Genomic DNA, 13,902 nt, shown 5'->3' with positions numbered 1-13,902 from the left:
AGGGCTCCTGGAGGCTGGGGAGTCCAACACCCAACACAAAAGTGGGGGAGGGGAGGCCCGGTGAGGACAGACTGCAGTGCAGGGGAGACAGAAAGATGGCGAGAAATGTCCGCCTGAGGAAAGGGTACGGAATGTGCAAGGAGAATGCAAATGGAGAAAACCCAAAAAATGACTGTATTTTTTTTTTTAAGTTTATTTCTTTTGAGACCGAGAGCCCATGAGCAGGGCATGGGCAGACAGAGCAGAAGAGAGAATCCCAGGCAGGCTCCTCGCNTGAGTGAAGAAAAGAGACAGAGGTTCCTCAAAAAGTTAAACACAGTTAAACCGGGTGGCGGCCCAGCAGCCCCACTGCCACTCCCAGGAATGCACCCCTAAAAAGGAAAGCGCGTGTCCGCACAGAAACTGTGCGTGGACGTTTGCGGTAGTGTCCTTTGTAACGGCCGAAAGGTGCCAACAACCCAAACGTCCACCGAACGGATAAACAAATTGTGGTACAGCCACCAAATGGAAGATTAGCCAGGAAAAGAACAAATCACTGAAAAATTCCACAGATTGACTGAAATTCAAAAACATGCTAAGTGAAAGAAGCCAGACACCAAAGGCGACCTGTTAAGATTTTTTTTATATAAAATACCCAGAAAAAAACCACCTCTGTAATAACCAGANTGAGTGAAGAAAAGAGACAGAGGTTCCTCAAAAAGTTAAACACAGTTAAACCGGGTGGCGGCCCAGCAGCCCCACTGCCACTCCCAGGAATGCACCCCTAAAAAGGAAAGCGCGTGTCCGCACAGAAACTGTGCGTGGACGTTTGCAGTAGTGTCATTTGTAACGGCCAAAAGGTGCCAACAACCCAAACGTCCACTGAACAGATATACAAATTGTGGTACAGCCACAAAATGGAAGATTAGCCAGGAAAAGAACGAATCAGTGAAAAATGCCACAGCTTGACTGAAATTCAAAAACTGAAAGAAGCCAGACACCAAAGGCGACCTGTTAAGATTTTTTTTTTTTTTAAATGTNAGAACAAATCACTGAAAAATTCCACAGATTGACTGAAATTCAAAAACATGCTAAGTGAAAGAAGCCAGACACCAAAGGCGACCTGTTAAGATTTTTTTTATATAAAATACCCAGAAAAAAACCACCTCTGTAATAACCAGAGGATCAACCAACCTAAAATCGCCAGCACACAGGGCACCTGGGTTAAGCTGGTCAAGCGTCAGACTCTTGATTTCAGCGCAGGTCGTGATCTCGTGGTTTGTGAGTTCGAGCCCCACGTCAGGCTCTGCACTGACCGCACAGGGCCTGCTTGGGGTTCTCTGTCTCCCTCTCCCCCATGAACGCTTGCTCATTCTCAAAATAAATAAGTAAACTTTAAAGGATTAAATAAAATAAAATAACCAGCACAGATACTAATCGCAGAGCCAGAAGAGTGGTGGCCAGAGGGGAGGGGAAGGGGGACAAGTGAGTACTTAAAGGGCATGTTCTTAAAGGGCTGCTCTGGGGGGATTAAAAAATTCTTTTAAAAAATGGTTTTAAATGTTTTTCTTTATTTTTGAGAGAGAAAGAGAGAGAGAGAGGACACGAGCAGGGGAGGGTCAGAGAGTGAGGGAGACACAGAATCCAAAGCAGGCTCCAGGCTCCGAGCTGTCAGCACAGAGGCCAATGCGGGGCTTGAACTCACAAACTCCAAGATCATGACTTGAGCCGAGGTCAGATGCTCAACTGACTGAGCCACCCAGGCGCCCCCCCAAAATTCTGAAATTAGAGAAAGGTGGTGGTTGTATTTAGCAAATGCACCAAATGCCGCTGAAAACTACTCACTGTAGTTGTTTTTTACTTTTTAACTTCAAAACTACTCACTGTATGTGAACTTCACCACGATAATTTTTTTAGGTTTATTTATTTATTCGGTCAGGGGGAGAGAGAATCCCAAAGACACTCCACACTGTCAGCGCAGAGCCCAGTGCGGGGCTTGAACTCATGAACCATGAGATCGTGACCTGGGCCAAAATCAAGAGTTGGCCACTTAACTGACTGAGCCCCCCAGACGCCCCTTAAATAATATTTTTTTAATTCCCATGGAGGATCCCTAAGCTCAGTAGGCAGAGCAGTGCCTCCCATTCCCCTACACCAGCTGGGAGGACGGGCTCTTTGATTTCCTCCCGTCCCCGGTGCCCACCATAGAGCCCGGCCTGCTGCGCGGGCAGTGGGTTCGCGGAAACTGCAAAATGACGACGCCGGGCGGATGGGGGGAGAGAGAGCACAGCGGTTCTGGAAGAGAGCTACCGTTCCCGTCCACCGGACTGGGGAAAGCTGACAGATATTTACAAGTGACAGACCAAGAAATATCAGGATAAGAATCTAAGTGAGAAAAATGAAAACACACCTGAAGAAACANGGAGGGTGGGAGGAAAGGGTGGAACAGATGATGTATCATTTGACACCAGCCTTCTAGTACTCTTGACTTGTCTAGAACAAATCAGATAGACTTTGATAAAACTACAATTCAATTTTTTTGAGAGTGAGAGAGAGACAGAGAGAGAAAGGGCACAAGTGAGCAAGGGGCAGAGAGAGGGAGAGAAGTGGGGCTCACTCAAAGTGGGGCTTGTGGTTTTTGTGGGTTTTTGGGTTTTTTTCCTGAAGTGGGGGCCCATGTTTACCCAATGTAGGACTCAAACTCACAAACCATGAGATCACGACCTGTGCCCAAGTCAGATGCTCAACGACTGAGCCACCCAGGCGCCCAATACAATTCAATTTTTAAAAACCGAATTCTGTGAGTCTATAAGCACAGCTTGTCTTAAGCCAACCTGGCCCCGACCAGGTGAGGAGGGGGAGGGGCCAGGGGTGAACAGGGCACACAGCAGGGGGGCCAGGCCTGGGCGAGGCCCCCCCAACACCTCCTGGGTCAGAGCCGGCCACCAACTGCTGGTGAAGGCAGCACCCTGAGCAGGCCAGGCCAGATCCTGGGAACCTCTGTCCCCAAGGCCCAGAAGCAACTCTTCTGCAAGATCCTGAGGGACTGCAGTGTCCCATCTGACCACTTCGCTGAGAAAGAGCAGAGCAGAGGCCGGGTCAAGTTTATGTCTGAGGCGACAAGGTTCCTTCCAAGGCTGCAGGAAAAACCAGTGACTCCTGACCAGCCACAGGGCAAAGAAACCCGTCCCCACTCCTGAGTCACAGCGGACAGCATATTACCAGGGTGGCTTCTTCGAGAAGAACCACAAAATTGCTCGGCACTGGCAGCAGATCGTCTGGGAAAGTGAACACCTACCACAAAAAATGGCAACAGCTACTGCTTTAAGGGTGCTTTTTAAATGGCAGGCGCTGGGGCGCCTGGGTGGCTCAGTCGGTTAAGCGTCTGACTTTGGCTCAGGTCACGATCTCACGGTTCGTGGGTTCAAGCCCCGCATCGGGCTCTGTGCTGACAGCTCAGAGCCTGGAGCCTGCTTCGGATTCTGTGTCTCCCTCTCTCTCTGACCCTCCCCCACTCACGCTGTCTCTCTCTCTCTCTCTCTCAGAAATAAAAAACATTTAAAAAAAAAATAAATGGCAGGTGCTGTTCAGGGCATTCTGTTTAACCCTCACAGTGACCCACACGCTTTACGCCGTCACTTTCCAGGCGAGGAAACTGAGAACCAGAGAGCTTAAGTGATACTGGCTACCAAGCAGGGAAGGTGACACTTGAACTCAGACCGTGACTCCTCCACGGACTTGTGGACTCTCCCTTACACTCGACTTGCACCAGGACTCGAGGCTGACACTTCTGGGGATTCATGAAAGGCATTATATGGAAGGCTGACGCTGTGCCGGGCACGGGGCTGGGTGCTGACCGTAGTAACAAAGCAAACTGGGCTCCTGTCCTCGCAGCGCAGAGGCTGGGAAGCGGCTGGCTAGGGGACAGCTACTGAGCAACTCCGTGATTACAGATGGTGACGAGGGCCGGGAAGGAAAAGAACACCCTGCAATGATGGGACAATGGGGACTCGCTTGCTGCGACGGAGTGGCCAGGGAGGCCTCCCTGAGGAGGTCGGACCTCAGCGATGGGAAGGCATCAGCTCAGCTCAGCAGAGTGGAGAATGAACCTGCCTGGGTCACGCCCCTGCGGGGAAGTGGCTCGCCTCTACCTCCAAAGCCCCCAGTACCTGGACGATGTAGAGGCAGGGACAGTACTGGGCCCCTCCTCCTATGCTGATCCCGATCAGGTTCTGAGCATCCTTCTGCAGGGTCACCTTCCCAGGCACGGTAGGGATTCCACTAGAAAGAGAAGACGCGAGGTTGCATCTCCAGGAGGAAGGGTGATGGGGGGCCCAGGGGAGGCCCTCCAAAACCCCTAGGGGGCCGCCGAGTACTGCTCAGCTTTTCCTTTCTTTTTCTTTCTCATGCGGCCCAAAAGACACTCTGTAGTGGCACAGGCACAGCTCCGGGAGTCACACAGAGGCGGGATCAGATCCCAGCTCTGCCATTTGTCATCCACAGGAAGTGGGTGAGAAAGTCACCTCTCTGCATCTCAGTGACCTCATCCATCAAACAGTACGGATAAACATGGCTGCCTAACAAAGTTCTTGTAAGAGAGTGCACGGAAGGCACTTCCATGCAGCCAGAGGCAGGCCGTCCCCAAAACAGGTCCCCTTTGCCTCTCCTTCATCTTACTCTGGAGGCGTGAGTCAGACTCTGTCCCTGTCACCTGCTCTGGCACACACAGAACATTACGGGCACCTTCTCCAGCGAGCCTTCACCCGTTAAACTATCCATCCCCCATCTCTTGATCGCTCTGCTCAATAACCTCTCAGTTTTCAATATGAGAAGTCCGCACTTATTTATGTTTTGTGGTAAATATTTGCCTTGATTCACTTACTCATTCGACAAACATTTGCTAACAACCTACTGACGTCAAACACCGTACTAAGCAATATGGACACAGGCAGTCCTCCGGAGTGACGGAGGATATATTTTAGTAAGGAGGCTAACAATTTTTAAAAATCTGTTCCTCTAATCATCTGCGGTGGGGAGGAAGTTAGGTTTATGATATTCCTATTCACCTTCAAAGCCTGGCTCAATTGCCACCTCTTTGTAAAGTCTTCCATGAACATCCCAGCAAAAGCACTGCTCCATCTGCTCTCTCCTTGTAGTCAGGCCTTTCTCCGTTAGTGCCCGTGTGGCCCTGGATTATTACCTGCTCATATGTCCCCAGCCCCCAAGAGAGGGTGAGCTCCTGGAAGGGCAGGGTCCATTTCTGCTACAATACAAGACCCAATCCCCGCTGAGAAGCAAGGATCTATGGACCTGGGAAGTCCGGGGATCTGGAGGCCCTGGGGCTCGGGCATTCCTGGGGCTTGAAGGCAACAAAATACTCACAGTTTATCCTCTTCGATGTCATAATCCAAGTCTGAAAACATCGTTCCGAGGGCTGAGGTGGGCTGGCTAACTGCCCAGCTCGGCAGGGGAATGGGGAACTGGATCAGGGAGAGAAAAGAGCGTAGGGTTTAGGGACCCGAGGTGCCCAGATGTCAACCTCCACCCCAGCGATCCGGGAGAGCCAGACCCTCCCTCTGCAAGGTGGGGGGAGTCCCCGGGGTTTTGGGGCGGGAAGGGAAGGGGTTCTTACTAGGTACAGGGGCGAATTCCAGGCCAGGGCGGTGGGCTCGGACCCCAGAGCCCGCCCCACGGGTCTCCAGGCCCCTGGGAGCTACCGCTGTCGCTCACCGGAAGCGTCAGTCCCTCGGCCGGGTCCTGGCCAGGCTGGCACCTGAACCCACCTGCCGTTCCACCTGTCTGCGGCCGCGACTATCGCGTCACTTCCGCCGAGACGCGGAAGTCCCGCCTTCTCCACCCCTCGGATATTTGCCCCAATCCCGGCAGATAAGCCTTCCTCCCTGGCTCCCTGGGTTCCGAGAGCCAGAAAAAAAAACAAGTATTGACGGAAGCTCGCCCGGAGCATGAAAAAACGGAAACAGAGGGAAGGGCTGGACAGGCCGACGGCCCTCAACCCCGCCCCCTGCCCGGTGGCCGCCGCCATCTTGATAAGGGCAGGATTCTTCCCAGCCTCCTCAGCGGGATGCCGCGGACCAGGCCGGCTGGGCGGTTGCCGTGGCAACGGAAGCATCCTTGGGCGCGGAGGCTTCCGGCGAAGTTCAGGTGGATACAAAGCCTTTCACATTTTCAGCACCCCGTCTTGGGTGCTGTTTTTCCTCTACTAGAATGATGGACCCCGAGCTGGAAGGAGCCTTGGAGCCTAATCCGAGTTCTGCGACCAGGAAACTCATGCCAGAGATGGGAAGGGATTTTTGTCCGGAACCGCCCACAATTGGTATAGGATCTAGATCTTGACCCTGAGATTCCTAACACCTGATTCAGCGCCCTTTTAAGACTTCCACACATGTATTCAGTGGCTCAGTTATTGACCACAGATTGGACGAATTACCTTCCTTTGCCTTTATGTGCCCCCTTTCCCCATATGCAAACTAAGACCGTTGAGGCAAGATGCTTCTATGGTATTTGGTGAAAGACACCTCGCACCTCGTCTCCTTTAATCCTGAGGAGCAGCCCCCTGAGGCCCCACGGAGGGTCGCAGCCTCCTTCGGGGGGCAGCGGAGGAGGGAGAGATACAGAAGGATAATTATCCGCATGTCCCACCATCCGATGGGATCCCCACTCCACCCACCCCCTCCTTAGGAAGATAATCTGAGCCTCAGCAAATGTGCAGAATGCCACAATGGCGACGACCTCTCCCATGTTCCCACTGCTCTCCAGTTCAGGTTACTTGCAGGATTTCAAAGTTCAGCACGATTGTGTGAGAGGAGGACAGGGATTGTCAGCCACACTGTGCAAGTGAGGAAACTGAGGCTCAGAGAAGCAGCTTCCCTTTGTCTCACCAGGTGGTCGGTGGAAGAGCTAGACCTGGACCTCCCAAGCCCTGTTCAGGCCACAATTTTAGTTTTAAAAAGCAGCAGCCCCACGGGGCACCTGGGTGGCTCAGTCAAACATCTGACTTTGGTCATGATCTCAATGTTGGTGAGTTCGAGCCCCATGTGGGGCTCTGTGCTGACAGCTCAGAGTCTGGAGCCTACTTCGGATTCTGTGTCTCCCTCACTCTCTGCCCCTCCACCACTCATGCTCTGTCTCTCTCAAAAATACATAAAACATTTACAAATTAAAAGAAAAAAGCAGCAGGCTCCAGGCCCCCTGGGTGGCTCAGAGGGTTAAGCGTCTGACTTTGGGTCAGGTCATGATCTCACAGCTTGTGAATTTGAACCCCGCATTGGGTTCTCTGCTCTCAGCACAGAGCCCAGCTTCAGATCCTCTCGTCCGCCTCTCTCTCTGCCCCTCCCTTGCTCAAGGGCTCTCTCTCTCTCTCAAAAATAAATAAATATTTAAAAAAAATTTTTAAAGCAGCGGACACTTTAACAAAACCCAGATACTTTAACATGGATGGTGGTTCTTCCACCCCATAGCGTCCCTGGCCAAAGCCCAGATCCTGCCATTCTGTGACTGGGTGATCTTAGACAAGTCACTGCCTGACTCTGAGCTGCCAGTAGCCATAAACTAGGGAAAAAAGATCCTCCTATCAGGTACCTGTGAAGGTCAAGATGAAAGGAAAACCAGGTATGATGACATAAGATGCCGCTCCAGCTTCCTGACCGCCCCCCTACTCCGGTTCCTCTTCTCATGAGAGGGTCTCTCTTTTCTGCTTTATCTTCCCCATCGTCCAGACCCAGCTCTGACCCACCCCTTTCAGGCAGCCTTCCCAGACAATCCCAGCTCACAAATCTCACCCCTGTGTCTCAGCGCCAGAAACAGTTACTTGAGGGGCGCCTGGGTGGCTCAGTTGGTCAAGTGTCTGACTTCGGCTCAAGTCATGATCTCCTGGTCCGTGGGTTCAAGCCCCGGGTCAGGCTCTGTGCTGACAGCTCAGAGCCTGGAGCCTGCTTCGGATTCTGTGTCTCCCTCTCTCTCTGACCCTCCCCTGGTCACGCTCTGTCTCTCGAAAGTAAATAAATAAACTTAAAAAAAAAAAGAGAAGAAAAGAAAAGAAACAGTTACTTGGATCATTCCGTGGGCAATTGCGTATGGCCTTCCGAAACGCCTTCATGTCTTCCCCGAGCCAGTTCCGCATTGATTTACTTATACATGCTTGTACTTTTTCTGAGGAGGCTTTTCCTCCTTTAAACTTTGGGCTTAAGGGCTCAGATCTTGATAAATTGTAAACTGCTTCTCCCTGGTTTCCCTTACCTGTACCGACTTCCTTCGGTACCCCCACCTTCCAGAGGATGCTGGGAATCTGTCGATGGTATGACAAACAAGAAAAAGAAAACCAGATTGCTTTGTCATGCCCAGTAGTGTGACAATATTACGAACCACTTGATCGGTGAGGGGGTCTCCTGGGTCAGCCCATGCAGCAGCCATTTAAGGGAGTGAGGTTGGGACCATGAATTTGAAGGGGAAAAAAGTTCATATAACTTGTTCCATCACCAAACTAAGTACTTGTCTTCCCAGCCAGACGGAAAGCCCCTGGGGGCAGATCTTGTCCTCTGAACCGGCATAACTGGGAGATATTGCAGGCTCAGTTCTAGACCATAATAAAGCAAATCTTGCAATAAAGCAGATCAAATGAACTTTCTGATTTCCTAGTGCATGTAAAAGTTAGGCTCACGCAGTAGCGTAGTCTACTAAGTGTGCAGTAGCAAACATCTGAAAGAGCGGCATATATACCATAATTTAAAAATACTTTATTGCTAAAAAAAATGCTAACCATTATCTGAGCTTTTAGCGAGTCATAATCTCTTATCACAGATCACCACAAAAAATATAATAATCAAAATTTTTGAAACATTGTGAGAAATACCAGAACATGACAGAGACATGAAGTCAGCAAAGGCTGTTGGGAAAATGGCACCAACAGACTCGCTCAATGCAGGGTTGCCCCAGACCTTCAATTTGTAAGAGACACAGTATCTACAAAGTGCAGTAAAGGGAGGGGGAGTGTGACTCCATCTCCCACAGAGCCTGGCATGGTATTTGACTGAGGATGGAATGCCCTAGAAATGGCTGTGGCTTTTTATGAAGTGGCAGGGCCGTGGAGAAGAGGATGTGGATGGGCAGAGAGAAGAAGGGAGAAGGAGGGTCTGAACCTGAACCTGAACCTGAACCTGAACGGTGGCAGTGGCCTGAGCTTCCTCTGTGGGGCTGGAATCATCATACCAAGTGTAGGTCCTGAAGTTTGGAATTCTGGTCTTTAACAAAAAAAAGCAAGTTTGGAGCAACCTCCAAACCCAGAGGCTTGATCTTCGACTGCCGACTCCCCACCCGAGGACAGTCCCAGCTCCGATCTGAGCTCTGCCGTTTGTAACCTGGGGGATCTTGGGCAAGTCACTCTTCGCCTCTGAGCCTGGGGTGTCTGTAGAATTGGGGATGATGATCCCTCCCCCAGAGAGCAGTTAAAGAGATGAAGATTAAAAGGAGAAGCAGTTGGGGGGGGGGGTAGCTCAGTGCGTTGAGCATCCAACTCTTGATTTCTGCTCAGGTCATGATCTCATGGTTCGTGAGTTCGAGCCCCACATCAGGCTCTGTGCTGTCAACACAGAGCTCACTTTGGATCCTCTGTGCCCATCTCTCTGCCTCTCCTTCATTCATCCTCTCTCTCTCTCTCAATAAACTTTTTAAAAAATTTTTTAATGTTTTATTTATTTCTGAGAGAGGGAGAGAGACAGCATGAGCAGGGGAGGGTCAGAGAGAGCAAGAGACAGAGGATTTGAAGCAGCCTCCAGGCTCTGAGCTGTCAGCACAGAGCCGGACGTGGGGCTCAAACCCACAAACTGTGAGATCATGACCTGAGCCGAAGTCGGATGCTTAACTGACTGAGCCAGGTCACCCCTCTCTCAATAAACTTTAAAAATTATTTAAAAATAGATAAATAAAAGGAGAAGCAGGTGTGAAAGTGCCTCATGAGTGACTCACTTGGCACAGATATCAGAGGCTTTTATTGTCATGCCTCATTGCAATGATTTTGCCCAACTGCTTCAGAAGAGAGAGCCAACGACACACTAAAGGGTCTTTGGATGCTCGGGCACCTGATTCGGCCTCATCTGGGAAGCACCTTACATGCAGATTCCGGGGTTCTGTCTCACACCTATTAAATCAGGGTCTCGGAGGCTACATTTTCACAAAGCCTCCGCTGGTGACTTTGAAACCTACTGCAGTCTGAGGATCACCGTGTCCCAGGCTCAGAATGTACAGTGTCTGCGCACACTCGCGTGGGCCTGTTAAGTCCACCAACAAACTGTGTTCCAGAGTTTCACCGTCCAGGAGGAGCCCAGGGCGTTATGTGTCCCCAGAGAAGGGCCTCCTAGGCAGGCTGGAGGCTGGAGAAGGCTCCTGGAGGAAGGGACATCTCAGCAGAGTCCTGAAAGAGGAGCTGATGCTCCCCAGGCTGAGAAGAGGGACAGGATGACACAGGTAGGAGACACACAGCTAGTGAAGATGGCTGGAGGTACACAGCCCAGTCCGGGGGCTGGGGGAGAGATAGTGGGGACAGTGTGACAGCCATGCAAGTCCAGGTGGGAGTACAGAACCAGCCACCACCTCTGCCTGGGTGAGAGGTGTCAGCAGGGCCTCGCGGGGGGGCTTTGAGCACCTACTCAAGGATGGACAGGATTCTGGGGGTCAATGGGGGTAAAGACAATCACCGCTTCCTAGGGGGGCTGTCAGGGCTGGCCCTCCCCCTCCCCCTCCCAGCCTGCTCCTCCCCCTTTTCCTTCCCTCTGCTCCCTCCAGGCAGGCGGGTGACCTCTCACCTGGCCAGGCCCTGCCACTGAATGTTCTGTGACCCGGGGAAAGTCCCAGCTCCTCCCTGGGCCCCGGTCCCCTCCTAGATTCCCACCTGGGAGTTCCCAACACTTAGGAAAAGCCGGTCTCCTACACCCCATATTCCTGGAGAAGTGCTGCCACCCAGTGGCCACTGGGAGAAACACCTCCTGGGGTAGCAGAGCCCTAGCCAGAGGGCTCTCCGCCAATCCAGTCACTGCCACCACCTGCCCGGCTCCGGTCAGGCTGGGGAGTCCACAATTCCCTGTACCTTGTGGGCCATGAGTGAGACTGGTCAAGTGCCGTGCTGTGACCAAGGTGCCCGCCCCTCAGCGCCGCTGTGGCCCAGGCACAAGGCCTGACTCCTCACAGACCACCGGCTTCAAAGACCCCCGTGGAGGTCAAGAAACCAGGGGTGCGTGCGTGAAATGTGGTTCAATTCAGCAGCAGCATAGAGCACGGGTTTGAGAATCGAGCAGGCCCTGTGTCACACGGTCCCCCTGAATTAGCTCCTGGAAGGTCACTACAGTCCTCAGAGGCGGCACTCTCCATTCCCATACTCGTTCCCTCCCTAAATATGCGCTTAGCACCTCTGTGTCCAGGCCACGGGGCACAGCAGGGAACAGGAAAAGCAAGGCCCCGCCCTGACAGAAGGCACACGAGTGGGAGAGGCCGGCAATGAACCCAAACACCAAGAAACAGGCTCATTCCAGCTGGGGGTGGGTGCATGGATGCTGTAAGAGGGGGCGTTGTGGGGGACGATGGAGAAGGGGTGGGAAGCGGGGGGACAGATATGGTGGTGGGGAGGGTCTTCGGGGGCAGAATGTTCCTATGGCAGATGTGAGCTGACATCTTCGAGGAACAGGAAGGCCAGCATGGCGTGGCACAGGACTCGGTCAGTGAGGTTGGCGGGGGCCAGATCCAATGTCATTGCCGCCCCTGCTTCCCGGACAAGGCCCTGAAGGGTTAAACACCTCCCAGTTCATCACTGGTAAGGCCAGGGTTCGAAGCCAGAGGAATCTGAGCTGGAGCCGGCTCTGGGATCTCTGCGCTTCCCGGGCTGTGTGGATGTGGACAGGTGGCCTGGCCTCTCTGAACTCAGCCTTCCCAGCTGCACGAGGAAGGTAACACCTCTGACTTCAGAGCCCTGAGAGAAGCCCCAGTGGGAACGGGAGTGATTGTAGGTCTGTGGGGAGCTGGTGAGGGGGCCGGACAGACCATTGCCTCAGTGGCGGCCACGTGACCCTGGAAACATCACCTGACCTGTCTGAGCCCTGGTCTCTCAGGGTAAAATGGGTACCACAAGAGCCCGAGTGTTGGTTTGTTTTTTTTTTAATATTTTATTTATTTTTGAGAGAGAGATAGAGACAGCATGAACAGGGGAGGGTCAGAGAGAGAGGGAGACACAGAATCCACAGCAGCTTCCAGGCTCTGAGCTAGCTGTTAGCACAGAGCCCGATGCGGGGCTCGACCCCACGAACTGAGAGATCATGACCTGAGCTGAAGTCGGACACCCAACCGACTGAGCCACCCAGGCACCCCCTGAGTGTTGCTTTTAAGTCTGACCATGTCAAATCCCCTCCACCATCTTTCCAACACACACGGACTCAAATCCCAGGTTTCGTCTCAGATCTGGGCCTGGTGGCTTCTCTGGCACATGGCCCTGCCTTCCTCTCTGTTCACATTCTGTTCCCGGGCCTCGTGCTGTTCTTGGAACATGCTGGAATGTGTCCACCTCAGGGCCTTTGCCCTCACAGCTCCCTCCGTCTGGAACATTCTTCCCCAGGTACACTCACCCCCTCGCTTCTTCCGTGTCTCAACTCACAGGTTACATCGCCAGGCAAAGCCCTCCCTGCCCACCAGCTGGAGCGCAGCCCTTGGCTAGTCTCTCTGGACACCCATTCATTCCCCAGGACTACAGGTTGCCCGCGGGCAGGACCCGGTCTGTCCCAGTCACACCTGTCGCCAACACTTAGCACAGTGCCCAGCATGTATAACATTTAATGCCCGCCTATTGAATGAATGGATAACTATGTCATCGAGAGCGCTTCTCAGAGACTAGGTGGTGGTCAGAGAGAGCGGGGGACTCAAGTTTCAGAATCAGGGTTCCCAGACTCCATCTGCCTGGCAAGGGACAGCGATGAGAGCCTAGCAGGGGAAGAGCAGANGGCAAGAACTTGCAGGGCAGACAAACAGACTGGAAGAAAGTCCCTTCCTTCCTCCCTCCCTCCCGCTAGGCCCACAGTAGCTGAGGAGGAGAATTAGCATTGCTCAGAGGCATTTGCATCCTTCCAGAAGCCCCTCAACAGTTTTGATGGAGCTGTGGACCTCCCTGCCCTTGGGGTGCGGGGCAGCTCCCTCCTCTCTTCTCAGTGGCCTCCTCCGGTAGTAGGGTGTGGGCTCCCCTGGGGCCCTGAGTCCCCCCAGCCATCCCCAAACCAGCTCTATTCCTGGTCCTGCTTGGCACACAGTGGGCTGACCCCTGACCTCCCTCCCCCCACCCCCCACGCACACCGCTAGTGCTCTGCTCCCAGAGTTAGGTCAGTGATGAAAGCCTANCATGCGGTCTCGGGCTCATCGGGGAAGTTAGCAGGCGTGCGGATGCCTGGACATCCCCAGCAGGTTCGGGATGGGGGCCCATGGTTCAGACACAGGGCAGGGCACCCTGGGAGGGCCCCACTTTGGAAAGAGCCTAGAACCAGAGCCAGAAGACCGCGGGCACCACTGGCCTCCTTTGAGCCTCCACCGAGTGTGAAATGGGATGCTGGGATGCTTGGAGGGGACCCAGCCCCCAGGAACGCTGCGAGGCTGACACGGGACACAGATGTGAATGTGTCTGCCCCCCCCACCCCTGTTCCCCTCTGATCTGCCACAGCCCAGCCTGTGTGTCAGTGTCTCTTTTTTTTTTTTTATNTGTCCTGATCACTATAGCTTTATAATCAGCCTTGATATTTGCAGGGTAAGTGCCCTGCCTTCTTCTTCCACGAGCGTGTCTCCGCTATTCTTAGTGCTTTGCCCTTTCTTACAGCTTTTAGAATCAGCTTGACAAGGGGCGCCTGGGTAGCTTAGTCGGTTGAGCATCCGACTTTCACTTAG

General features: G+C 52.9%; 1 protein-coding gene across 1 annotated transcript in view; it reads right to left on the bottom strand.

Annotated features, from left to right (window-relative positions):
* The window catches only part of PICK1 (protein interacting with PRKCA 1), an 82,745-nt gene that overhangs the window by 14,308 nt on the left and 54,535 nt on the right, over positions 1-13,902 (bottom strand). Inside the window, exons 2-3 of the mRNA XM_077762107.1 lie at positions 5,362-5,459; positions 4,149-4,260 (exon numbers count right to left, since the gene is read on the bottom strand). Coding sequence (XP_077618233.1) covers positions 4,149-4,260; positions 5,362-5,402 — 153 coding nt within the window. The 5' untranslated portion in view covers positions 5,403-5,459. The remainder of the gene's footprint in view (positions 1-4,148; positions 4,261-5,361; positions 5,460-13,902) is intronic.

Source organism: Crocuta crocuta, unplaced genomic scaffold, assembly GCF_008692635.1.
Source record: "Crocuta crocuta isolate KB4526 unplaced genomic scaffold, BGI_CrCroc_1.0 scaffold193, whole genome shotgun sequence".
Taxonomy (NCBI): domain Eukaryota; kingdom Metazoa; phylum Chordata; class Mammalia; order Carnivora; family Hyaenidae; genus Crocuta; species Crocuta crocuta.
Note: the sequence above shows the minus strand (reverse complement) of the source record. Positions and strands in the feature narration are given on the sequence as shown.